Here is a 27,643-nt window from a genome sequence, read left to right as displayed (position 1 = left end):
GGGCACTATTCCTCCCACTGACACCAATGATGGGGCACTATTCCTCCCACTAACACCAATGATGGAGCACTATTCCTCCCACTGATACCAATCATGGGGCACTAGTCCTCCCACTGACACCAATGATGGGGCACTATTCCCCCCACTGACACCAATGATGGGGCACTATTCCTCCCACTGATACCAATGATGAGGCACTCAATGAAGATGCTGTTCAGTGGACTTCTGTCTCCAATAAGGCCTGGTCATGCATGTCCAAGCTGTGAATAAGGAGGATTCTGTTACTCCCGAAATGCGTCGGCTTTCATTAAACATTAAGGACAATAATTTGCACCCAACTATTTCATCGATTCTTCTTTTTTGAAGCTCAATTTCTTCTTCACTTCAAGTATTTCACAACCTCAGCAGGTACCGAGAACGAGGGGAAAGTCTTCCTGCAGGACCTCCAACATGGTGTATCTGATGATGTGTGTCGTAGGTGAGACGGGGCAAAGGCGGGGGAGAGAGAGCACAGCCCGCGCCTCCTCCCGCCTCTCTCCTCCGCTTCCAGTGTCGGGCCGGTAGTTATGCCGCTGATGCTACTCCTGTCAGCCTTATTGTAGAAGGAATTCCCTGCAATATGCAAAATGCAATGCGCCCAGGGCAGCTGTCCCTTCTGCCCACCCCTTGTCCAGGCCCTGCCCACCCCCCTATATGATGTCATCTGAACCTTGTTTTATAACAAAGATTATCTAAAAAAACAAAAACATTTTATTCCTGAAAATGTTTAAATCAAGCCGTGCAAAGGAATCGGATAACACCGAAGGGGTGTAACCCAGAGTAACAATCAATAGTAAATAACTTTATTGCACAATCAAACATCAATATTTTACAGAGACAGAGACATTCACAGGAGGAGTTGGGGGAGGGGTCACAAGGGGCAGCTGAGTTGGGGGGGTCACATGGGGCAGCTGAGTTGGGGGGGTCACATGGGGCAGCTGAGTTGGGGGGGTCACATGGGGCAGCTGAGTTGGGGGGGTCACATGGGGCAGCTGAGTTGGGGGGGTCACATGGGGCAGCTGAGTTGGGGGGGTCACATGGGGCAGCTGAGTTGGGGGGGATGTTCTTCATGAGTTTTACTTCAGTCAACTAGATATCAGGATCTGTAGGATTTAGTTTATGGACTCGGAGCGATTTCTTCTATTCCACTCCCTTCATGAACTCCAAGAATTCTGCAAAAACATCAAAATAACAAAAATTCTTCAAAATTATTTGAGATCTATAAAAGAAAAAAGAAAATATATCCTTGTCCTCCCTCTGAGGGCCCCTTTACACTTCAACACACCCCAAAGAGCCCCCCGCTTCAACATGCTTTTCTGATGTGTTTTTGATGCTTCAGTTATGCTCAGTAATACCCCCAGCTCTGCTGATCCCCAACTCAGTAATACCCCCAGCTCTGCTGATCCCCTACTCAATAATAACCCCAGCTCTGCTGATCCCCTACTCAATAATACCCCCAGCTCTGCTGATCCCCTACTCAATAATACCCCCAGCTCTGCTGATCCCCTACTCAATAATACCCCCAGCTCTGCTGATCCCCAACTCAGTAATACCCCCAGCTCTGCTGATCCCCAACTCAGTAATACCCCCAGCTCTGCTGATCCCCAACTCAGTAATACCCCCAGCTCTGCTGATCCCCTACTCAATAATACCCCCAGCTCTGCTGATCCCCTACTCAATAATATCCCCAGCTCTGCTGATCCCCTACTCAATAATACCCCCAGCTCTGCCACCAACTAAGGCTCCGTCCTCCAGGTCCAGCCCCCCCACTAACTGAGGCTCCGTCCTCCAGTGCCAGCCTTCTCCCCCCCCCACCAACTGAGGCTCCGTCCTCCAGTGCCAGCCTTCTCCCCCCCACCAACTGAGGCACTGTCCTCCAGTGCCAGCCTTCCCCCCACCAACTGAGGCACTGTCCTCCAGTGCCAGCCTTCTCCGCCCCCCACCAACTGAGGCACTGTCCTCCAGTGCCAGCCTTCTCCCCCCCACCAACTGAGGCTCCATCCTCCAGTGCCAGCCTTCTCCCCCCCACCAACTGAGGCTCCATCCTCCAGTGCCAGCCTTCCCCCCCACCAACTGAGGTTCCGTCCTCCAGTGCCAGCCTTCTCCCCCCCCCACCAACTGAGGCTCCGTCCTCCAGTGCCAGCCTTCTCCCCCCCCCCACCAACTGAGGCTCCATCCTCCAGTGCCAGCCTTCCCCCCCACCAACTGAGGCTCCGTCCTCCAGTGCCAGCCTTCTCCCCCCCCCCCCACCAACTGAGGCTCCGTCCTCCAGTGCCAGCCTTCTCCCCCCCCCACCAACTGAGGCTCTGTCCTCCAGTGCCAGCCTTCTCCCCCCCCCACCAACTGAGGCTCCGTCCTCCAGTGCCAGCCTTCTCCCCCCCCCCACCAACTGAGGCTCTGTCCTCCAGTGCCAGCCTTCTCCCCCCCCACCAACTGAGGCTCCATCCTCCAGTGCCAGCCTTCTCCCCGTCCAGTGGTGGAGTTTCATAGGCCGCTTCTCTTCTCTGAGGTTTCCGGCTACACTAAGCAACAAAAGATCGGAAATTACCATCGTAATCAATTCTGCCATCATTGTTTTTGTCGCCGTCTCTCATCAGTTCTTCAATGTCATCCTCAGTGATGGTTTCCCCCGTGGCCTCCAACATCATCTTCAGCTCCTCCAGATCGATGTACCCGTCCGCGTTCCTGCAATACGGAGAAATGGGGAATATCCATTGTAGAAGAATACCCACACCTTTATTTCTGTAGAAGGAGGAGGAGTCATTTCCTCAGTCCCCTCCCCCAGTGATCAGACTGTACATTGTAACCTTGTAGAAGGAGGAGGAGTCATTTCCTTAGTCTCCTCCCCCAGTGATCAGACTGTACATTGTAACCTTGTAGAAGGAGGAGGGATCATTTCCTCAGTCTCCTCCCCCAGTGATCAGACTGTACAATGTAACTTTGTAGAAGGGGGAGGAGTCATTTCCTCAGTCTCCTCCCCCAGTGATCAGACTGTACATTGTAACTTTGTAGAAGGAGGAGGAGTCATTTCCTCAGTCTCCTCCCCCGGTGATCAGACTGTACATTGTAACTTTGTAGAAGGAGGAGGAGTAATTTCCTCAGTCTCCCCTCCCCCAGTGATCAGACTGTACATTGTAACTTTGTAGAAGGGTGAGGAGTCATTTCCTCAGTCTCCTCCCCCAGTGATCAGACTGTACATTGTAACTTTGTAGAAGGGTGAGGAGTCATTTCCTCAGTCTCCCCTCCCCCGGTGATCAGACTGTACATTGTAACTTTGTAGAAGGAGGAGGAGTAATTTCCTCAGTCTCCCCTCCCCCACTGATCAGACTGTACATTTTAACTTTGTAGAAGGAGGAGACAATCATAGTGGAAACCAAAAAAGGAACATAATGGGACTTTTAAGGTGTCATTAATCAAATAATGGACCTTGCTTTGTGCACTGGTGCAGGGTTGCTGTTAGAACTCACGGGGCCCCATACAGCCTATCTGATAGGACCCTCTTCCCCCAGCCGAAAGTGACTGAGGACATTGATTGATCAGTCCCTTTATCTGTACTTTTAGCTGCACAGATGAATGAATGGGAAGCACTCTGAGGCTTCCTGATAATTCACAGACTGAAGCATAGTAAACACGGTTTACTATGCTTCATTGACAAATGGACACAGTGGGTGATTGGCACCAATCGCTCAATGTGCTCATTCAGGAATGGAAGGGGCCGGTAAATTACATTCAGCAGAATCTCAGATTGCGAGTGACGCGGTTAAGGAGCGTTTCGCAATACAAGGAATTTTTTTTTTTAATCCTGACTCGGTTTGCGAGTGTTGTCTCCCAATATGAGCAGGATTCAAGTCTCTGCGGTTTGCAGTACCGCATTTGGCCAGAGGTGCGGGGGCGCCGGTGACACTCAGAGCTATTCGGAGCTGTTCAGAAATACTCTGTTCCTGAGTGCATCTGAGCGGACTCCGAGTCTTTCCGAGTCTCTCTGGCGCCCCCCCCACCTCTGGCCACATGCAGTATTGCATTCAATAGAAGTCAATTTGGAACAAATTATCTTCATTTCCATTGACTTCTATGGAGAAAATCGCTTTGATATGCGAGTGATTTGGATTACAAGCATTCTCCTGGAACAGATCCAAGGCTCCACTGTACTTATCATCATCTTCCCCCACTCTTCATCGTGAAACATCACCCTGTGTGGCAGGAGAGGAGGGAAGCTGGAAGCACTGCGGGGGGAAAGGGGGCACACGGGGGGGGGGGGCCCGGACAGAAGACGGAAGGGGTGAGAGTGCTACAACCAATCCCCCTGCAGTGCAAGCCAGATGGAGAAAGAAGAGGAGAAGCTGGCAGAGCTGCAAGGGGAGGCAGAAGAGGATCGGTGTCTGCAATAAGACAGTTCAGCCAGACTTCCTGCCCAGCAGATGCCCGGGCTCCCCTTTTGAACTGATGGGGTCCGGGCCCTGTACAGGAGGGCTGGCTGTACTTCTTGTTGGAGGAAGGGGCCGTCCCCAAACTCTTCCCGCAAAGTTGGGAGAAGGAAATTGTCCAAAATGTCTTGTTATGCCGATGCCTTAAGCGTTCCCTTCACTGGAACTAAGGGGGCCAATCCCAACCCCTGAGGGGCCAAACTCAACCCCTGAGGGGCCAAGCCCAACGTCTGAGGGGCCAATCTCAACCCCTGAGGGGCCAAGCCCAACGTCTGAGGGGCCAATCCCAACCCCTGAGGGGCCAAGCCCAACGTCTGAGGGGCCAAACCCAACCCCTGAGGGGCCAAGCCCAACGTCTGAGGGGCCAATCCCAACCCCTGAGGGGCCAAGCCCAACGTCTGAGGGGCCAATCCCAACCCCCGAGGGGCCAATCTCAACCCCTGAGGGGCCAAGCCCAACGTCTGAGGGGCCAATCCCAACCCCTGAGGGGCCAATCCCAACCCCTGAGGGGCCAAGCCCAACGTCTGAGGGGCCAAGCCCAACGTCTGAGGGGCCAAACCCAACCCCTGAAAAACAACCCTCCGCCATAATCCCCCCTCCAGCAAATGATTTGGACCAGTGCACAAAGCAAGGTCCATAAAGACGTGGATGAGCGAGTTTGAGGTGGAGGAACTTGACTGGCCTGCACAGAGTCCTGACCTCAACCCCGATAGAACACCTTTGGGATGAATTAGAGCGGAGACTGCAGGCCAGGCCTTCTCGTCCAACATCAGTGCCTGACCTCACAAACTTTAAAATAAATATTGACTTTTATGTTATCCGGTTTTATTTAAATATTGGCACCTTAAAAGTCCCACCCTGTTCCTTTGTGGGGGGCGATTTGACTACCACAGAACTTGAGGGAAAGACGGAAGAAGATGAAAAAATCACATTAGTGAAGAAGTTGCAGTGACCCAAAACCTCCACTAGATGTCAGCGTACTATGGAAAAAAAACAAAACCTGATACAGTTCAATACAAGAGATTAAAAAAAATGACATAAAAGGGGAGGGGCAGAGGATTGGCCAACGCAACCGAGACTAGAAATCCGCACAAAATCCTCTTGTCCGGTGTCCTATCATATAGAGTCCCCCATCGGATAGTGTCCGCTGTGTACTACGCATGCGCAGTACACAGCACACACAGATTCCGAAAAATACCCCGAAGATGAACAGCGCCTGTGCCGTGAGTCCAGGTTCTATCCCCACCATCCAAGTGGACATAGAGTTGGAATATAAAAGAGCCGAGTGCAGCGAGGCCGAGCCCGAAGCGCGGCGAGCGAAGGGTGGCGAGCGAAGTTCGCCCGCGGGGGGGGGCCCTCTAATTTTCCCAGCCCTATGTCCGCTTGGATGGTGGGGCTACTGGCGCAGGCACCGTTCATCTTCTGAGATTTTCTGAAGCTTCTTCTGCTCCGTACTGCACAAGCGCTGCGCATGCGCAGTACAGGGCGGACAGTATATGATGGCAGGACACTATATGCCAGGACACCGGCTTCCTCATTGGTCACAGCTTTGATCTACAGATGATTAAAATAAAAAATACAATGAAACAAAACATTGTTACATTGTATTTAATGTCACTCTGGAGACTCTCTGCAAGGCTCCATTCACACTTGTAGATTCCAAAGTTGTGCGACTTTGGATGGGTGCGACTCGGACGTGACTTGTCCCTCTGCAAAGTCGGACCCCACTGCTGCATGTGAAACATTCAGCTGCGACTTTCATGCAACTTTTGAGGGTTAACATGAAAGTAATACCAAAGTAGTGCATGAACTACTTTGTAGTCGCTGCGACTTTAAGATGCACGGATCTGATTGGTTATCATTGGAAAATATGTGGTAGGCTTGTCGTGCGCCTTTGATGTCCAAAGTTGCATGACAAGTTGCACAAGTGTAAATCGGGTCTAAGGCTCCATTCACACTTGTATGATTCCAACGTTGTGCAACTTTCATGCGGCATTGGATACGTGCTACTTGGATGTGACCTGTCCCTATGCAAAGTCGGACCCGCTGTTGCATCACTGCTGCATAGAAAACATTCAGGTGCGACTTTCATGCAACTTTTGAGGGTTGGCATTGAAGTCTATGGCCCTCACGTTGTATCAAAGTAATATACAGTATATGAACTACTTTGAAGTCGCTGTGGCTTTAAGACGCACGTATCTGAATGGTTATCACTGCAAAACATGTGGTAGGCTTGGACATCAAAGTCGCATGACAAGTCACACGAGTGTCAAGGGACCCTAAGTGTCCATTCACACTTGTAGGACTTGTCATGCGACTTTGGACATCAAAGTCGCATGAGGAGCCTACCACATGTTTTCCAATGATAACCATTCATATACTGTATGTATGACTTAAAGTTGCAGGAACTTCAAAGCAGTTCTTACTCTACTTTGGTCCGACTTTCATGCAACTTGAAGGCCATAGAATTTATTCTTCTCCTCAGTCCTGACGGGGGGAATCGGGGGGCTTCAGTAACCAAAACTGCAGTGTTTATCCTCATGACACATCACAGGAAGACCCTCCATGGTTATCAGAGGACAGAATTAAAATTAAACTTGGGAAACTTAATACTAATAAATCCCCGGGACCGGATGGCTTGCACCCGAGGGTACTTAGGGAACTAATTTTTACTGACAGTCTACTGACTGGAATGGTACCAGCTGATTGGAGAAAAGCCAATGTAGCACCAATATTGAAAAAGGGCCCAAAATACATCCCTGGGAATTACAGGCCAGTTAACCCAACATCAATAGTATGTTGAGGGGATGATAAGGGACTATATACAAGATTTTAGAGGTGGCAAGGAGGTGCAACCAAGGGGTGGTGCTTAGAAGTGGGTAGGGGTGGAACCATGGGGTGGTGCTTGGAGGTGGGTAAGGGTGGAACCATGGGGTGGTGCTTGGAGGTGGGTAGGGGTGGAACCATGGGTGGGATGCTTGGAGGTGGGTAAGGGTGGAACCATGGAGTAGTGCTTGGAGGTGGATGGGAGGTGGAACCATGGGGGGGGGGTGCTTGGAGGTGGCTAGGGGGTGGAACCAAGGGGTGCTGCTTGGAAGTGGGTAGGGGATGGAACCATGGGGTGGTGCTTGGAGGTGGGTAGGGGTGGAACCAAGGGACGTTGCTTGGAGGTGGGCAGGAGGTGGAACCATGGGCCGGTGCTTGGAGGTGGGTAGTAGGTGGAACCATGGGGTGGTGTATGGAGGTAGGTAGGGGTGGAACCAAGGGACGTTGCTTGGAGGTGCTTAGGGGCGGAGATGAGGGACATTACTTGAAGGTGGGTAGGAGGTGGAACCATGGGGCGGTGCTTGGAGGTGCGTAGGAGGTGGAACCATGGGGCGGTGCTAGGAGGTGGGTAGTAGGTGGAACCATGAAGGGGTGCTTGGAGGTGGGCAGGGGGTGGAACCAAGGAGTGGTGCTTGGAAGTGGGTAGGGGGTGGAACCATGGGGTGGTCCTTGGGGGTGGGTAAGGGTGGAACCATGGGGTGGTGCTTGGAGGTGGGTAGGGGTGGAACCAACTGATGTTGCTTGGAGGTGGGTAGGAGGTGGAACTAAGGGGTGGTGCTTGGAGGTGGGTAGGGGTGGAACCATGGGGCAGTGCTTGGAGGTGGGTAGGAGTTGGAACCATGGGGCGGTGCTTGGAGGTGGGTAGTAGGTGAAACCATGGGGCGGTGCTTGGAGGTGGGTAGTAGGTGGAACCATGAAGGGTGCTTGGAGGTGGGCAGGGGCTGGAACCAAGGGGTGGTGCTTGGAAGTGGGTAGGGGGTGGAACCATGAGGTGGTGCTTGGGGTTTGGTAAGGGTAGAACCAAGGGATGTTGCTTGGAGGTGGGTAGGAGGTGGAACCATGGGGCAGTGCTTGGAGGTGGGTAGGAGTTGGAACCATTGGGCGGTGCTTGGAGGTGAGTAGTAGGTGGAACCATGGGGCGGTGCTTGGAGGTGAGTAGTAGGTGGAACCATGGGGCGGTGCTTGGAGGTGAGTAGTAGGTGGAACCGTGGGGCGGTGCTTGGAGGTGGGCAGTAGGTGGAACCATGGGGCGGTGCTTGGAGGTGGGTAGGGGTGGAACCAAGAGATGTTGCTTGGAGGTGGGTGGGGTCGGAGACAAGGTGGGAGTCAGAAGGGGGGAATTCCTGCACCTATTCTCTGAGAAAAAAGCCCTGTACAGCGCCATTCTGAAAGTGTAATACAAAGCAATGTGAGGATGTCATTCTGACAGCCGATAATTGGTGCTGATAGCAGAGGGGAGGAGCTGGACGTGGGAGGTGTGTCCTCTTTACTTTGGTGGAGTTTTTACGGACGTATCTTTTACGGTCAGACTCCTCAAAGGGGTTGAACACCAAAACTCAGGAAAGTTGGCCTCAGATTTCGGAGATGTCTTCGCTGCGCTCCGCCAGACCCGGCCATCGGTCCCGTTTCCCTTCCCCCACCACTCACTTGTCAAACATCCGGAAGAGATCGGATAATTCTTCCTCGGTTTTTCCTTTACTGTCGTCCTTCATACATCGCACCATCATCACCAGGAACTCATCGAAGTCCACCGTGCCGCTCCCTGAGCAGAGAGGAAGGAGGACGGGTAATGGACTGAAACCATCCCAGAATAACACCAATATTTACCCTTCCCCTCCCCCCCCCATCAATGTGCTAATAAAAATTGTAACGAAAAGTTTTCATGTTCATTGCATTCATTATTCTATACCCGGTGGTGTCATCACTGGGTCTCTGTGCTTCTCTATGCAATTCAGGCAGATCGTGGCTGGTGGGAGGGGCCGGCACACTAGGAACGCCTACTCCTCCAGTACAAACAAATGGCAACCACCCACAACCTATAACTGGCCTTTGCAGTAAGGAGCATGTGGAGGGCGGCGCGTGTCAAAATACCAAAAAACATTCCCAGCCCACTTACCAGCCAGCCTGCAACAAACCAGATTGACCCTAACGGTTCACAGCCACTCCTCCAGACTAACACCCTCCAATCAAGGCATTTTGATATTTGCATAACTCCTCCCACTGCTTGCATGAGGACTGAGAGGAGTGCTGAGGTCGGGTGTTGGGATGTGTTCAGGAATCTATGTACCGCCCCCTGCCGTCTCCTCCCACCAGCCATGATCTGCCTGCATTGCATAGAGAAGTACAGAGACCCGGTGATGATGTCATAAAAAATAGTATTGAAAGGTTATATTTTATAATGTCATTAACATATTGATGAAGGGGGAGGGGAGGAACCAGGTATAAGCAGATTAAACCTCAGCTTCACTTTTCTTTTCACTTAAATCTGAAGGACAGTGAAAGTTAAACAGAGAAGTGAAGAAGAAGAAGAGAGAGAATTAGAGATGGAGAAAGAAAGATGAAATGAGGTAAAGGGATACGTAAAAGAACTGACCGTCCTCATCCACCTCATCGATCATCTCCTGCAGCTCCTCGGGGGTGGGGTTCTGGCCCAGCATCCTCATGACTTTCCCCAGCTCCTTTGTACTGATGCAGCCGTCCTCCGCATCTTGTACGAAAATGTCAAACGCCGCCCTGAATTCTGGGAAGTAAGAGAAAAATTATTATTTATTCTTCAAAATGAAATTCATACAACTTATATACAACTTTAGCTCCGAAAGACGTCTGTTGATGACAAAACGCATTGGGCGGAGCCTCGTGATGACTTCATGGACGTCATTTCCCATGATTGCACTGCACATGTGCCCCCTGCAGCATGCAGGCGGTGCGTTCTGTGATCACTGATCACAGATTGGGGTAAAGGGCCAATCACAGTAGCCCTTTACCATGTGATCGGCTGTGTCCAATGACAGCTGACCATGAAAGTAAACAAAAGTCGGTTATAGGCATTCCTTTCCTCATACTGGCAGCACGAGGAAAGGAGAAGAGAACCGAGAACCAGCTTGTGTTTAAGGTACATCTACACTGACAATCAGTGCTGCCAATCTGTGCCTCCTTAACAGTGTCACCTATCAGTGCCCATCAGTGCCACCTATCAGTGCCCATCAGTGCTGCCAATCAGTGCCTCCTTAACAGTGTCCCCTATCAGTGCCCATCAGTGCACTTCATTGTCACCTATCAGTGCCCACCAGTGCCACCTATCAGTGCCCATCAGTGCTGCCAATCAGTGCCTCCTTAACAGTGTCACCTATCAGTGCCCATCAGTGCACTTCATTGTCACCTATCAGAGCCCACCAGTGCCACCTATCAGTGCCCATCAGTGCTGCCAATCAGTGCCTCCTTAACAGTGTCACCTATCAGTGCCCATCAGTGCACTTCATTGTCACCTATCAGAGCCCACCAGTGCCACCTATCAGTGCCCATCAGTGCTGCCAATCAGTGCCTCCTTAACAGTGTCACCTATCAGTGCCCATCAGTGCACTTCATTGTCACCTATCAGAGCCCACCAGTGCCACCTATCAGTGCCCATCAGTGCTGCCAATCAGTGCCTCCTTAACAGTGTCACCTATCAGTGCCCATCAGTGCACTTCATTGTCACCTATCAGAGCCCACCAGTGCCACCTATCAGTGCCCATCAGTGCTGCCAATCAGTGCCTCCTTAACAGTGTCACCTATCAGTGCCCATCAGTGCACTCCATTGTCACCTATCAGAGCCCACCAGTGCCACCTATCAGTGCCCATCAGTGCTGCCAATCAGTGCCTCCTTAACAGTGTCACCTACCAGTGCCCATCAGTGCACTTCATTGTCACCTATCAGAGCCCACCAGTGCCACCTATCAGTGCCCATCAGTGCTGCCAATCAGTGCCTCCTTAACAGTGTCACCTATCAGTGCCCATCAGTGCACTTCATTGTCACCTATCAGAGCCCATCAGTGCCACCTATCAGTGCCCATCAGTGCAGCCTCATCAGTGCCTCCTCATCAGTGCTATGTCTCAGTGTCACCTATTCGTGCCCATCAGTGCCCCTATCTGTGCCCATCAGTGCCACCTCATCAGTGGCATCTCACCAGTGTCCATCAGTGCCACCTATCCATGCCTATCAGTGTCGCCTCGTATTATGAAAAACGCACGGTATAATCCACCTGGATGCACAAAGTGATGATATGTACGGTTTTACTAACGCATGTCAAAGTTGCAAAATTATTTTTAGGCATTAACATTTGTTTTACCCTTAGGAGGGAAGGGGTTAATATTTAACTTTTTTGTGCGTTTGCAGCTGATGTTTTTTTTCTTTTGTTTTGTTTTTTTATAGGTTAACTTTGCAGTTGTTGTTAAGTGCGAAGTTATTATTTATTTTATATTTATATATAAAGTATATCGATCGGTGAGTTGCAAAGCAATCCAATGTAACTGGTCCCTGAATTCTTTTTTTTTTTTTTTTTTATGTAGCTTTTCCCATTGGCTGACAGTCTTTGTATCCGAGAAGAAGAATCATCAATTACCGTTTTTCTGTTCATCTGTCAGTTGTTCAACCTGCAAAACACAAAACAAAGGTCATACAATCTCAAACGTACAATCAACCCATTCACTAAAATCTCATGTGATTGGTTAGATAGTGTGAAGGGCAGCAGAAACATTGGGGGGGCTATCAGACCCCTAATGCCTCCATAAAGAGTTACCCGTCACCTGCCCAATGCTATCACATTGAGGTTTATTAACCCCTTGTGATGGCAATCAAGTAAAAATAAATGAAAAAAATAAATGAAAAACATTCAAAAACAATTCTAATAAAATATATAATATATAAATAATACATTTTATTGGGATTTTTTATTTTTAATTTTTTTACCAAAAACATGTAGCAGGATACAAATTGGTCTAAATTTTTGAAGAAATTCGATTTAAAAAAAAAAAAAAAAATATTGGATGTTTTATAGTAGGACAAAAAAAATATTGTTTTTCATTTTTCATAATAGTTTTTTTTTTTTGTTTGTTTGTTTGTTTATAGCGCAAAAAATAAATACCGCAGAGGTGATCTAATACCACCAAAAGAAAGCTCTATTTGTGTGGAAAAAAGGACCTCAACTGTATTTGGGTAGAGCGTCGCACGACCGCGCAATTGTCAGTTAAAGCAACGCAGTGCCGTATCACAAAAAATGGTCTGGTCATGGGGGGGGGGGGGGGGGGTAAAACCTTCCTGAGCTGAAGTGGTTAAAAAGTTTTAATTTTAGAGTCACTGGTGACTGGTTTGCGGTGAATTGCGGGTGAATCTGCCTCCCCATCCTTTATAAATAGATACGACTCGCATTAGACAATAGACCGCTAACAATACAGTGATGAAACGTGAACTGTCCGCGTTGCCCGTGTCTAATCCGCACAGCTGTGCCCCATCCATTGTCATGTCCTGAATGCCGGCATGGTGAGCGCTCCGCGATGAATTCAGGATATGTTTGTCCGCCATTAATCCGCAGAGTCCAAACACGCTAATCCCGGGCACTCGGGTTCTATTCCTGGCGCTCGGAAAGTGGAGATAATGTATTGTGTGCCGGCAGATAACGGCGCTGGCATGTGACCTTCCTCCTTTTATCTCCGCACTGCGCTCTGGTCTCTGGCACCGATATCAGCATTGTGATAGAAGCCGCCAATCTGGCATATATATATATAGACCTGCCACTGCATTGCCTTATGTAGACATGGGGGTCCCGCTATTCCGAGAAATCTGTACCCTGATTTACTAAGGGCCACATCAGACATGGGGGCCCCTCTATTCCGAGAAATCTGTACCCTGATTTACTAAGGGCCACATCAGACATGGGGGCCCCTCTATTCCGAGAAATCTGTACCCTGATTTACTAAGGGCCACATCAGACATGGGGGCCCCACTATTCCGAGAAATCTGTACCCTGATTTACTAAGGGCCACATCAGACGTGGGGGCCCCACTATTCCGAGAAATCTGTACCCTGATTTACTAAGGGCCACATCAGACGTGGGGGCCCCACTATTCCGAGAAATCTGTACCCTGATTTACTAAGGGCCACATCAGACATGGGGGCCCCACTATTCCGAGAAATCTGTACCCTGATTTACTAAGGGCCACATCAGACATGGGGGCCCCACTATTCCGAGAAATCTGTACCCTGATTTACTAAGGGCCACATCAGACATGGGGGCCCCACTACTGCAAGAAATCTGTACCCTGATTTACTAAGGGCCACATCAGACATGGGGGCCCCAGTACTGCGAGAAATCTGTCACCTGATCTACCAAGGGCCACATCAACCACATCACAACTCGCAGCAGCGACCATATGCTTCTTATTGACAAAACAGCAGGGACCCCTGAGCAGTGGTGGTCACCTTACATGATATGGGGGGCATCTGACCTCATCATAAGGTCGCACATAGAATTCAGTGAATATCCAGTGTTAGTGATACAAGCAATTAACAGAGATTGCGGGTTTGGCACAAGAGATGGTCAGAGATTGCGGGTATGGCACAAGAGATGGTCGGAGATTGCGGGTATGGCAAAAGAGATGGTCAGAGATTGCGGGTATGACACAAGAGAGTGTCAGAGATTGTGGTTATGACACAAGAAATGGTCAGAGATTGCGGGTATGGCAAAAGAGATGGTCAGAGATTGTGGTTATGACACAAGAGATGGTCAGAGATTGTGGGTATGACACAAGAGAGTGTCAGAGATTGGGGGTATGGCACAAGAGATGGTCAGAGATTGTGGGTATGACACAAGAGATGGTCAGAGATTGCGGGTATAACACAAGAGATGGTCAAAGATTGCGGGTATGGCACAAGAGATGGTCAGAGATTGTGGGTATGGCACAAGAGATGGTCAGAGATTGCGGGTATGGCACAAGAGAGGGTCAAAGATTGGGGGTATGGCACAAGAGAGGGTCAGAGATTGGGGGTATGGCACAAGAGATGGTCAGAGATTGCTGGTATGGCACAAGAGAGGGTCAAAGATTAGGGGAATGGCACAAGAGAGGGTCAGAGATTGCGGGTATGGCACAAGAGATGGTCAGAGATTGCGGGTATGGCACAAGAGATGGTCAGAGATTGCTGGTATGGCACAAGACATGGTCAAAGATTGGGGGTATGGCACAAGAGATGGTCAGAGATTGTGGGTATGGCACAAGAGATGGTCAGAGATTGCAGGTATCACACAAGAGATGGTCAGAGATTGCAGGTATGGCACAAGAGATGGTCAGAGATTGCGTTTATGACACAAGAGATAGTCAGAGATTGCGGGTATGACACAAGAGATGGTCAGAGATTGCGGGTATGGCACAAGAGATGGTCAGAGATTGCAGATATGACACAAGAGATGGTCAGAGATTGCGGGTATGGCACAAGAGATGGTCAGAGATTGCGGGTATGGCACAAGAGATGGTCAGAGATTGTGGGTGTCACACAAGAGATGGTCAGAGATTGCGGGTATGACACAAGAGATGGTCAGAGATTGTGGGTATGACACAAGAGATGGTCAGAGATTGCAGGTATGGCACAAGAGATGGTCAGAGATTGCGGGTATGACACAAGAGATGGTCAGAGATTGCGGGTATGGCACAAGAGATGGTCAGAGATTGTGGGTGTCACACAAGAGATGGTCAGAGATTGCGGGTATGACACAAGAGATGGTCAGAGATTGTGGGTATGACACAAGAGATGGTCAGAGATTGCAGGTATGGCACAAGAGATGGTCAGAGATTGCGGGTATGGCACAAGAGATGGTCAGAGATTGCGGGTATGACAGAAGAGATGGTCAGAGATTGCGGGTATAACACAAGAGATGGTCAGAGATTGCTGGTATGGCACACGAGATGGTCAGAGATTGTGGTATGGCACAAGAGATGGTCAGAGATTGCGGGTATAACACAAGAGATGGTCAGAGATTGCAGGTATGACACAAGAGATGGTCAGAGATTGCAGGTATGGCACAAGAGATGGTCAGAGATTGCGGGTATAACATAAGAGATGGTCAGAGATTGCGGGTATGACACAAGAGATGGTCAGAGATTGTGGGTATGACACAAGAGATGGTCAGAGATTGCGGGTATGACACAAGAGATGGTCAGAGATTGCAGGTATGGCACAAGAGATGGTCAGAGATTGCGGGTATGGCACAAGAGATGGTCAGAGATTGCGGGTATGACACAAGAGATGGTCAGAGATTGCTGGTATGGCACACGAGATGGTCAGAGATTGCGGTATGGCACAAGAGATGGTCAGAGATTGCGGGTATAACACAAGAGATGGTCAGAGATTGCAGGTATGGCACAAGAGATGGTCAGAGATTGCGGGTATGACACAAGAGATGGTCAGAGATTGCGGGTATAACACAAGAGATGGTCAGAGATTGCTGGTATGGCACACGAGATGGTCAGAGATTGCGGTATGGCACAAGAGATGGTCAGAGATTGCGGGTATAACACAAGAGATGGTCAGAGATTGCAGGTATGACACAAGAGATGGTCAGAGATTGCGGGTATCACACAATAGATGGTCAGAGATTGCGGGTATGGCACAAGAGATGGTCAGAGATTGCGGATATCACACAATAGATGGTCAGAGATTGCGGGTATGGCACAAGAGATGGTCAGAGATTGCGGGTATCACACAATAGATGGTCAGAGATTGCGGGTATGACACAAGAGATGGTTAGAGATTGCGGGTATGGCACAAGAGATGGTTAGAGATTGCGGTATGGCACAAGAGATGGTCAGAGATTGCGGGGTATGGCACAAGAGATGGTCAGAGATTGCGGGTATGGCACAAGAGATGGTCAGAGATTGCAGGTATGGCACAAGAGATGGTCAGAGATTGCGGATATCACACAATATATGGTCAGAGATTGCGGGTATGGCACAAGAGATGGTCAGAGATTGCGGGTATGACACAAGAGATGGTCAGAGATTGCGGGTATGACACAAGAGATGGTCAGAGATTGCAGGTATGGCACAAGAGATGGTCAGAGATTGTGGTATGGCACAAGAGATGGTCAGAGATTGCGGGTATGACACAAGAGATGGTCAGAGATTGCAGGTATGGCACAAGAGATGGTCAGAGATTGCGAGTATCACACAAGAGATAGTCAGAGATCGCTATGAACATGCTTCAAGAGAGTCATAGACTGGAGACATGTGATGCAAGACTGCTAGAGATGAATGTTGTAACAGAGCAATAAGGAAACACAGAATGGTGTCTGCAGGGGCCCCGAGTGCTGCACAAAAAGTACCAAAGGGCCACATGTGGCTCCTGAGCCACAGGCTGGACACCACAGCTACAAAACCTGTCTGACATCCTAAAGAATATTTGTGTCCTGTTGTCACATGAATGCATCCACAGTATACTCCGTATTCTCACTTCCTATGGATCTGTCATCATACAGAAAAGTCACTAACAAAGCTGGTTTGGTAAATATCAGGGCAGGACTTTGTATCCTTCACCACTTCCAGGAAAGAGAGACCAACAATGTAACCAGACAGAATATATTCTGTGACACCTTCACCAATCACCACATCACAGCATGTATTCCAACCAATCAGTGCTCATTTCTTATATATATATATACTGTATATATATATATATATATATATATATAAAAGAGGCTAAAACGATAAATAGATAATAATTGTGTATAACTTTCCACCAGACAATGATACAACTACCCGAAAAGTATAAATTGGCTCTGACTATATTGGGGTGACAATAATGGGATCACAATATTGGGGTGACAATAATGAGGTGCCATTAATGGGAAGAAGAGGGGGAGGAGGATTGTGTCAGCATGGACGTGGAGGATAACACTCAGCAGCAGTCTTCAAGGGATGGTTTTCAGTCCCCAGAAACCCAAGGAGTTGTACGTGGCTGGGAGGAAGTTGTTACGGATCATGTGATCCTTAGTGACTCAGAGGACTCAGGATCGAATGCCTCTGCAAACTTACGCTGCATGGCCTCCCTGATTCTGCAATGCCTGCAAAAGGACCCTTGGATTCGTGGTATCAAGGAGAGGGATCATTGCTGGCTGGCAACCCTTCTTGATCCACGTTACAAGGGTAAGGTTGCAGAACTCATCCTGCCTTCGCAGAGGGAGCAGAGGATGAGGATGAAACATCTTCAAGAGGCCTTGAAGAAAGCTTTGTGCAATGCATTTCCAGACCCTGGGAGGTTACAGTTTCCTGTTGCTGGACAATGTGTTTCTGAGGCTTCGTTCAGTCAGAGGAAGAGCAGTGGAAAAGGTGGCTGGCTGACCGATACCTTTAAACAATTTTTCAGTCCTCAGACAAGGTCTGATCAGTTCGAGCAACCATCACCAGTGTCTGCATTACATGGTGCAGGAATATCTAGGGGCAAGAGCAGATTTGGAGACCTTTCCAACAGAGCATCCATTGGGTTACTGGGTCTTGAGGATGGACCACTAGCCAGAACTTGCTCAATATTCAATTGAGCTACTGGCCTGTCCTACACCCAGCGTTCTTTCTGAACACACATTCATTGCTGCTGGAGGCGTTGTAACAGGTCATAGAGTGCGACTGTCCACAGACTCAGTTGATAGGCTCACATTCATAAAAATGAATCAGTCTTGGATCAGCAGCTATCAAGCACCTGATGATGATGTAACTGATTGAATTTTCTATGGATGTGGGATCCCTTGAAGACTGCCTGAGAGACACAGAGAGATGAGACAGAGACAGAGAGGGGAGAGACACAGAGAGAGAGAAGAGAGACAGAGAGAGAGAGGGGGAGAGAGAGAGAGGAGAGACACAGCGAGAGAAGACAAAGGAGAGAAAGACAAGAAAGAGAGATGAGAGAGAGAAACAAGAGAGAGGGAGAGGAACAAGAAACAAGAGAGAGAGACGAGAGAGAGATACTAGAGAGAGAAAGATAGAGAGAGAAAGAGATGAGAGAGAGAGAGACAAAAGAGAGAGATAGGGAGAGGAGACAGGAGACAGAGGAGAGAGAGACAGAGAGAGGAGAGAGAGACTAGAGAGGAGACAGTGAGGGGAGAGGGGAGAGAGAAAGACGAGAGACGAGAGACACAGAGAGAAGAGAGAGGAGAGACAGAGAGAGAGAAGAGAAAGAGGACACAGAGGAGAGGGAGAGGAAAGGGAGGAGAGAGACAGAGAGAGGAGAGAGAGACAGAGAGAGGAGAGACAGACAGAGAGTGGAGAGAGGAGAGACACAGAGAGAGGAGAGATGAGAGAGAAAGATGAGAGAGGAGAGACACAGAGAGAGGAGAGAGAGAGGAGACAGAGAAGAGAGAGATGAGAGAAGAGAGACACAGAGAGAGGAGATAGAGAGGGGAGAGATGAGAGAGAAAGATGAGAGAGGAGAGACACAGAGAGAAGAGAGAGGATAGACACAGAGAGAGGAGAGACACAGAGAGAGAAAGACAGAAAGATGAGAGAGACAAGAGAGGAGAGACAGAGAGAGGAGAGAGACAAGAGAGCAGAAACACAGAGAGAGGAGAGACAGAGAGAAGAGAGAGAGACAGACAGAGAGAGGAGAGAGAGGGGGAGAGAGAGACAAAGAGAGAGATGAGAAAGAGAGATAGGAGAGACACAGTGAGAGAACACAGAGGAGAGACAGCAAGAGAGACGAGAGAAAAAGAGAGAGAGAGAGAGACGAGAGAGAGGAGAGGGAGAGAGACGATAATGAGAGAGGGAGAGAAGAGAGAGAGAAAGAGAGGAGAGAACAAGAAAGAGAGGAGAGAGAGAGGAGAGAGAGAGAAAGAGGAGAAAGAGAGGAGAGAGAGAGATAGAGGAGAAGGACGGAGAGAAGGAGAAGGGGGAGGTAGAAAGAGGAGGGAGAGAAGGGGGAGGTAGAAAGAGGAGGGAGCAAAAAGAGAGAGAAGAGAGAGAAAGAAAGGTAGAGAGAGAAATGAGAGGGGAATGAAGGAAGCAGAGAGAAAATAGAACAAAAGAAAAAAGAAAGACAGGACATAGAGAAGGGAGAGAGTGATGGAGATAACACAGGGAAGAGAGGAGAAGGACGAGGGGCAGTTGATGGGGTAGAGAGTCGGGTGGGGGGGGGGGGGGGGTGTTATAGAGAGAAGAGATATAATGATGGAAGGATGGTGGGAAGAAGGACAATGGTGGACAGTCCAGTAAAGGTCACTCATCAGACGTCAGTTCTGGAATGGGACCACCAACAAATCATCTGAAGCTTGTGAACTATTTTAAGCCGGGCTGAGCTGTCGATGGCGGTACTTGTGTCATCGGACAGGTGGAGGATAAGCCATTGTTCTATTGTCCAGACTCCGGCCACATTCTATATATAGGAGGCAGACATGACCTCCATCTCTGGGGAATGTACATTGATGATGAATTATTCACATATCGAATATAATAAAATATCAGAGGATCCTTTGCTCAGCCTGTCCGGCTCAGTGATTGATTGATTGATCGATTTTTTTATCCCTGGACAATAATTGTAAGTCTTTATTCTTCTGTGTAGAGTCCAGAATTGCTGATTGGTAGAAGCTTCATAATAAACCCGCATTGCTGGAGATCGATGTGACTGAGCTCAGAATAATACCAGAGCTCCAAAAATAGAATTGAGGGTGTGTTCAAACTGGTCAAGCTCCGCCCACAAATTCCCCAATGGTGACTGTAGTTGATATATTGCACTGGACCTCCAGCTGATGAATTTATCCACCAGAACCCCAAAAGTTAATACAATCGGGATACCTGTGTTACTACACTAAACTCCACCTCAAACTGAATTTTTCATGTTGGGTGATGTTGACCTTTAAGTATCCTCACCCTGTGTCATTGTCATGGGGGGTCCAGGTGGTAACCGGTCCAAGAAGTGATCACAATTTAGCATCACTTCAAAGGGTAAACCTAAATAAAAGCTGACTTCTATAAAAGCCATGATGCTCACAATGGTATACGGAAGGGTTTCATTGGCTTATGGTATACAGTCCTGATCCCGTATTTGTCTTCCTGATCTTCAGCCATTGCAGGTCTCAGGTGGGCAGCCCTTTGGTTGAGCCGGAAATGGCCAATAAGGCCCAACCATGAGCTGCCATCTGATTGGTCTCCAGTTATTTTCAGTTATATCAACATTTTACACACAAATTTGTTTAAGTTGAGACTTCTTAGTCCATCCATCACCATAAACCTGTCCCTGGGAATGTCCTCCCCCCACATCAAAGACAAGTAGATAATAAGCTGGCTGGAGTCCCTCTGGACAAAGCTGGAGAGCCACCTTCATGACATTGTAGAGGCCACGTGCTTTGTCACCCAGTCACCGGCCGCCTCTATGTAACTAAAAGTCAATTTGGGGAGGACTCTTGTGACTTATATCCCCCTCCCCCCATTGGCTCAGATGGTAGGGTCCGGGTTTTGTACAGGGCAGACCTGATGGACAATAAAGTGTCTGGAAGCCTATAGACAGGGACTCTCCAGGTACAGGTGGACTCGGGACCAGAAAAGACTTTTAGGGCGTGTTCACATCACATGCGTAAGGCTTGGCGCACACTACCGCGGGCACTGGGGAGCATGTGCATTACACGCGTGATTCCCACATGTCATGTGAAGGGCAACCCAATTATTTCAATGGACTGCCTTACCCACGAGAAACGCTGGGAATGAAGTCCCCAATCCTTTTTTGAATATCGTGCTGGACCACCCCTGTCCCGCTTTCCCCAGCCCCCGATGCCCAGCACTTACAGGTTTTGTCTCGTAGAGCAGTGGTCTTCAAATTGTGGTCTGGGAGCCGGATGCGGCCCTTTGCTTGCCTTTATCCGGCCCATGGGGTACTATTCCATTCACTGACACCAACAATGGGGCATAATTCCAGCTGCTGACACCACCAAAAGGGCCAATTCTTCCCACTGACTCCAATGATGGGGCACTATTCCTCCCACTGATACAAATGATGGGGCACTATTCCTCCCACTGACACCAATGATGGGACACTATTCCTCCCACTGATACTAATGATGGGACACTATTCCTCCCACTGATACTAATGATGGGGTACTATTCTTCCCACTGACACCAATGATGGGGCACTATTCCTCCCACTGACACCAATGATGGGACACTATTCCTCCCACTGATACTAATGATGGGGTACTATTCTTCCCACTGACACCAATGATGGGGCACTATTCCTCCCACTGACACCAATGATGGGGCACTATTCCTCCCACTGACACCAATGATGGGGCACTATTCCTCGAACTGATACCAATGATGGGGAACTATTCCTCCCACTGACACCAATGATGGGGCACTATTCCTCCCACTGACACCAATGATGGGGCACTATTCCTCCCATTGATACCAATGATGGGGCACTATTCCTCCCACTGACACCAATCATGGGACAATATTCCTCCAACTGACACCAATGATGGGGCACTATTCCTCCCACTGACACCAATGATGGGGCACTATTCCTCCCACTGACACCAATGATGGGGCACTATTCCTCCCACTGACACCAATGATGGGGCACTATTCCTCCCACTGATACCAATGATGGGGCACTATTCCTCCCACTGATACCAATGATGGGGCACTATTCCTCCCACTGACACCAATGATGGGGCACTATTCCTCCCACTGACACCAATGATGGGGCACTATTCCCCCCACTGACACCAATGATGGGGCACTATTCCTCCCACTGACACCAATGATGGGGCACTATTCCTCCCACTGACACCAATGATGGGGCACTATTCCCCCCACTGACACCAATGATGGGGCACTATTCCCCCCACTGACACCAATGATGGGGCACTATTCCCCCCACTGATACCAATGATGGGGCACTATAAATCACCTGTGCAAAATAATGGGAAGTCGGAAAACATGACCTGTTGGGGGTACTTGAGGACTGGAGGTATGAAATATTGCTTCATATCTCTTGTTATTGGAGGAAACCTGAACTGATACATTGTTCAATAGGCCGTGTCTGTTACGTCTCGGATACTTTGTGTCTCTTCTTACGAGATACAAAGTGTTACAAAAAGTTCTAAAGTAAAAAACATAAATAATGTAAAATCATTTATAAGAGAAGTGAATGTACAATGTGTAAAGCGCTGCGGGAAATTGTCGGCACTCTATAAATAAATATAATAACTATACAAATAAATCAATAAATAAATAACTATAAAAGTTACTTAGACAACTTTATAAATAAATGCAGAACTAAATAAACAACTTAAATAACTTTATAAATAAACTGATGACTATATAAATAAATACATACCAAATAAATAATGTAACTGACTTTTTAAATAAATTGACAACTATATAAATAAATATAAATATATAGCTTAATTAACTTTCTTAATAAATTGATAACGATATAAATAAATAAATAAATACATAACTAATTAGCTTAATTAACTTTATAAAAAAAAAATTGATAACTTTAAAAATAAATACATAACCAAATAAATAACATAATTAACGTTTTAATTAAATTGATAACTATATAAATAAATACATAACTAAATAAATAACTTCATTAACGTAATAAATAAATTGATAACTATATAAATAAATACCTAACTAAATATATAGCTTAATTAACTTTCTTAATAAATTGATAACGATATAAATAAATACATAACTAATTAGCTTAATTAACTTTATAAATAAATTGATAACTTTAAAAATAAATACATGACCAAACAAATAACATAATTAACGTTTTAATTAAATTGATAACTATATAAATAAATACATAACTAAATAAACAACTTAATTAACATTATAAATAAATTGATAACAATATAAATAAATACATAACTAAATAAATAACTTAATTAACTTTCTAAATAAATTGATAACTATATAAATAAATACATAACTAATTAGCTTAGTTAACTTTATAAATAAATTGATAACTTTAAAAATAAATACATAACCAAATAAATAACATAATTAACGTTATAAATAAATTGATAACAATATAAATAAAAGGTATAATGAAATAAATACCTTAATTAACTTTATAAATAAATTGATAACTATATAAATAAATACATAACGAAATAAACAACTTAATTAACATAATAAATAAATTGATAACAATATAAATAAAAGGTATAAAAAAATAAATACCTTAATTAACTTTCTAAATAAATTGATAACTTTAAAAATAAATACACAACTAAATAAATAACTTAATTAACTTTATAAATAAATTGATAACTATATAAATAAATACATAAATCAATAAATTGAATGTTAGGCGTGCTCTTCAGCATGGGGACCCCCCTGTTGGAGTTATAATAGGGACTCACCGCTGCTTTGTAGATGTCATCCATGGTGGAGTCTGGAGGAGTGTGGAGGAGTGTGGAGGAGTCTGGAGGAGTGAGGAGGAGTGTGGAGGAGTGAGGAGGAGTGCGGAGATCCCAGGACAGGCAGTGGGATGACAATAGAAGGGCTGAGCTTATATGTGTGACAAAGCCTGTTCACATGTCACCGGGCTCATCAGTGACATCTCCGCACACTGACTCCTTATTGGGAAGAACAGACGACTAAACCCTAAAGCCTCGGCTCAGCTATTTATACTCGGCGGGGAGTTTCCTTTTTCTGCGATGGGAAAGGCCCAGAACCTGAATAAAGAATGGAGACAATGTAATAATGTCATTATAGAATATAGAGGTCCAATCTGGCCACACACGTTACAATCTGATTGTACAATCTCTTGAGAACTTGGTAACACGTGTTTTTGCATAGCGGGGTCACTCATTAGACACCCCAACATACCAAGGTAAGGCACTTGTGTTGTAGCGCGCCGCAACGCACGACAACGTGCAAATATAATGGGTCAGGTACAATTTGTACTCTGATGGGGCATTTGATGTAAGGGGTAGTTGATGTAAGTGTGCACTGTGATAGGGCAATTGATGTAAGGGGGCACTCTGATGGAGCAGTTGATGTAAGGGGGTACTCTGATGGGGCAGCTGATGCAAGGGGGTACACTGATGGTGCAGTTGGTGTAAGGGGTCACTCCAATTGTGGCAGTTGATGTATGGGGGCACTCTGATGAGATATTTGATGTAAAGGGAAACTCTATTGGGACAGTTGATGTAATGGAGCACTCTGATGGGGCAATGGATGTAAAAAGACACTCGGATGGGGGCAGTTGCTGTATGGGGGCACTTTATTGGGGCAATTGATGTAAGGGGCACTCTGTTTGAGGCAGTTGATGTAAGGGGGCACTCTGATGGGGCAGTTGATGTAAGGGGGCACTCTGTCAGGGCAGTTGATGTAAGGGGGCACTCTGCCGGGGCAGTTGATGTAAGGGGGCACTCTGCCGGGGCAGTTGATGTAAGGGGGCACTCTGCCGGGGCAGTCTGATGGGGCAGTTGATATAAGGGGGGATTCTGATGGGGCAGTTTATCTAAGGGGCTCTCTGATGGGGGTAGTTGATGTAAGGAGGCACTCTGATGGTGCAGTTGATCTAAGGGGCACTCTGATGGTGCAGTTGATGTAAAAGGATACTCCAATTGTGGCAGTTGATGTAAGGGGGCACACTGACAGGGTAGTAGATGTAAGGGGGTACTCTGATGAGATATTCGATGTAAAGGGAAACTCTACTGGGACAGGAGCACTCTGATGGGGCAATGGATGTAAAAGGGCACTCTGATGGGGGCAGTTGATGTATGGGGGCACTCTAATGTGAAAGTTGATATAAGATGGCACTATTTTGAGGCTGTTGATGTAAGGGGCACTCTGTTTGAGGCAGCTGATGTAAGGGGGCACTCTGATGGGGCAGTTGATTTAGGGGGCACGCTGATGGGGCTGTTGATGTAAGGGAGCACACTAATGGGGATATCCCATGTAAGGGGGCACTGTGATGGGGACCCTGATGTAAACTGGGACTCTAATAGAGGCATCCAATATACAGAAGCGCACCGAGTGAACAGGGAATTCTGGTTCTCTGCATCTCTGTCACACTGTGTAGAGACTGCCAATCACTCCCACACAATGTTTAAATTATACCCCCTGACTTTTTTACTGCACCCCTAGATAAGATAGGCTAGATCCGGCCCTGCTGAGGGCATTCTCACCACATAAACTTTGGACTCACAATAGAACGCCCAGATGCGTGCAAAACGTGGCTTTACAAGCATTTTTAATGCTGCTTTTTTCCTCCCCGGCACATTGTGGTGCCAAGTATTGTCAATGCCACCCAGTGCATCAAGCCAATGCATATGTGTTGTAGTGCATCACCATGCCCAGTAACGCACTGCCATGCATTGTGTTGTGCTGCGTTATAAAAAAAATGGTGCATGTCTGATTTCTTGTACATTTGGGGGGATTGATGACCCATTAGACTGGATTCACATCTATGGCATTTTTAGTGCTTTTTGCATTTTGCAGATTTGCTCTACAGAACGTGTTTCATAGTAAACCATGTTATATGGACTGCAGTGCAAATCTGCAAAGTTCAAAAAGCACTAAAAATGTATTCGGTGTGAATCTGGCCTTAAAGAGGAAGTAAACCCTGATGGGTGTTACTTCCTCTTTCATTCCCTGCAAAGGCAAAGCATAATGGACTACTATGCATCACATCGCATCGCATCGCATCGCATAGTAGTCCATTATGTGTCACTTACCTGACACAGGAGCCAGCGAAGTCACCGCTGTCCCCTGTAGTCCGATGCATCCATCTTCTCGGTGGGTCTCGCAGCTCCGCCGCTGTCATTTGGCGAAGCCGCGATGACGTCACTCCCGCGCATGCGCGCGGGAGCCAACACACACGGCAGCTGCGTCGTTGAAAATGCCGCGCTCAGTGCGCCTGCGCGCCGCTGGCTACGGCGCAGGCGCATGGTTCACACATATGCATTTTTTTTTTGTGTGTTTTCAGTTTTGCAGAAACGCACTACAGTCCATGTAACACGGTTTCCTGTGGGTCATGTTCACATCTGTGCATTGCATGGAAAGGGTCCGGGACTTCTTCTGTTTTTTTTTTTTTTTTTTGGGCTCCATAGACTCAAAGGATCAAAAATGTGTATTGAAAAAAATGCAAAATGCACCCGGAATATGCAAAACAGCAACCTGCAGAGGTGTGAACCCGACCTCAGATAAACAAAGTAAATGAATAAACATTGGAACTTCTCAGGAAATGGAAAAAAGACTTGGCGATCCGGTCCCTCGGGTCGGGGAAATCTCGGGTGGGTGGAGAGCCGGAATCACTGAAGGGAATCTATCGCTGTGATGACAGAGCGGGCGTCATATCTGGGGCAGAAGTTATCGCCGTGACACCACAGACCTGGTTGATGAGAAATGGAACAGAATTCCTGTTGTGACTTCCAGTAACAACGTATCACCTCATTGGAATGACTGCGCTGAGTGCGAAATCCATATTTATTATGGGCGATGGGGTGATGGGGCGATGGGGTGATGGGGCGATGGGGCGATGGGGACTACGCTTAGCTGGGGACAAACGGGCGTTTTTGTCAAACTTGATTTTGCAGCAAAATAAGGACCCGTTCAGGTCTGTCCGTTCCAGTGCTTTTTGCGTTATTTCATGTATTGAGGCCGCCCATTCACATTAAAGTGGTTGTAAACCCTTACAACACACTTTTGACCTACAGGTAAGCCTAGATTAAGGCCTAGATTAAGGCTTACCTGTAGGTCCAAGAAATATCTCCTAAGTTTTTTTTCTAAACAGCTGCACAGCGGGAGATCAGCTTATTGGTGGACAGGGTTTGAGAGTCCCCGCCCACTCTACCTTCACTGTCACTCAAGCCGGTGTTCTGTCAAAATTGCCAATTCATCAAGACCTCCAATCACGTCACTTCTGGTTACTGTAAACCATCATTAATTGGAGATTTAGATGACTGTTTTGACACAACACCGGCAAGCGTATACACTCCGGTTGCAGCTGCACAGCGGGAGATCAGCTTATTGGTGGACGGGGTTTGGGAGTCCCCACAAGTGCACAGCTGGTCTCGGGCTCCCCCCTTCCAAAGGAACCACCTGCAGGACAAGCACTGGACTCGGGACCTAGCTAGAAGAAGATGTGCAGACTAGGTACTGGGGGTATTAACATGGATGAGTACCTATAATGGGCACTGGTGTGGCTGCATTAATGGGTATTGGTTTGGCTGCATTAATGAACACTGGTGAGGGAGGCTGCGCTGATGGGCACTAATGAGGTTGCATTAATGGACACTAATGAGGCTGCACTGATGAACACTGGTGAGTCTGCATTAATGGGCACTGGTGAGCCTGCATTAATGGGCACTGGTGAGCCT

The 27,643-nt window shown here is 47.5% G+C and overlaps 1 protein-coding gene across 1 annotated transcript; it reads right to left on the bottom strand.

Moving 5' to 3' along the window:
• Positions 1 to 820: 820 nt before the first annotated feature.
• Positions 821 to 23,875, bottom strand: LOC143958027 (troponin C, slow skeletal and cardiac muscles). The gene is made up of 6 exons (XM_077467473.1): positions 23,675 to 23,875; positions 11,891 to 11,921; positions 9,883 to 10,029; positions 8,937 to 9,051; positions 2,588 to 2,724; positions 821 to 1,211 (listed from the first exon to the last, which is right to left on the bottom strand). Exons 1-6 carry the CDS (start codon positions 23,696 to 23,698, stop codon positions 1,180 to 1,182), a joined length of 486 nt encoding a protein of 161 aa, XP_077323599.1. The 5' UTR covers positions 23,699 to 23,875; the 3' UTR covers positions 821 to 1,179.
• Between the last annotated feature and the right edge of the window lie 3,768 nt (positions 23,876 to 27,643).

The sequence above is a fragment of the Lithobates pipiens genome, unplaced genomic scaffold (assembly GCF_037356315.1).
Source record: "Lithobates pipiens isolate NorthernLeopardFrog02 unplaced genomic scaffold, aLitPip1_a1.2 Scaffold_56, whole genome shotgun sequence".
In the NCBI taxonomy this organism is placed as follows: Eukaryota; Metazoa; Chordata; class Amphibia; order Anura; family Ranidae; genus Lithobates; species Lithobates pipiens.
This window is presented reverse-complemented; position numbering and strand designations above follow the sequence as displayed.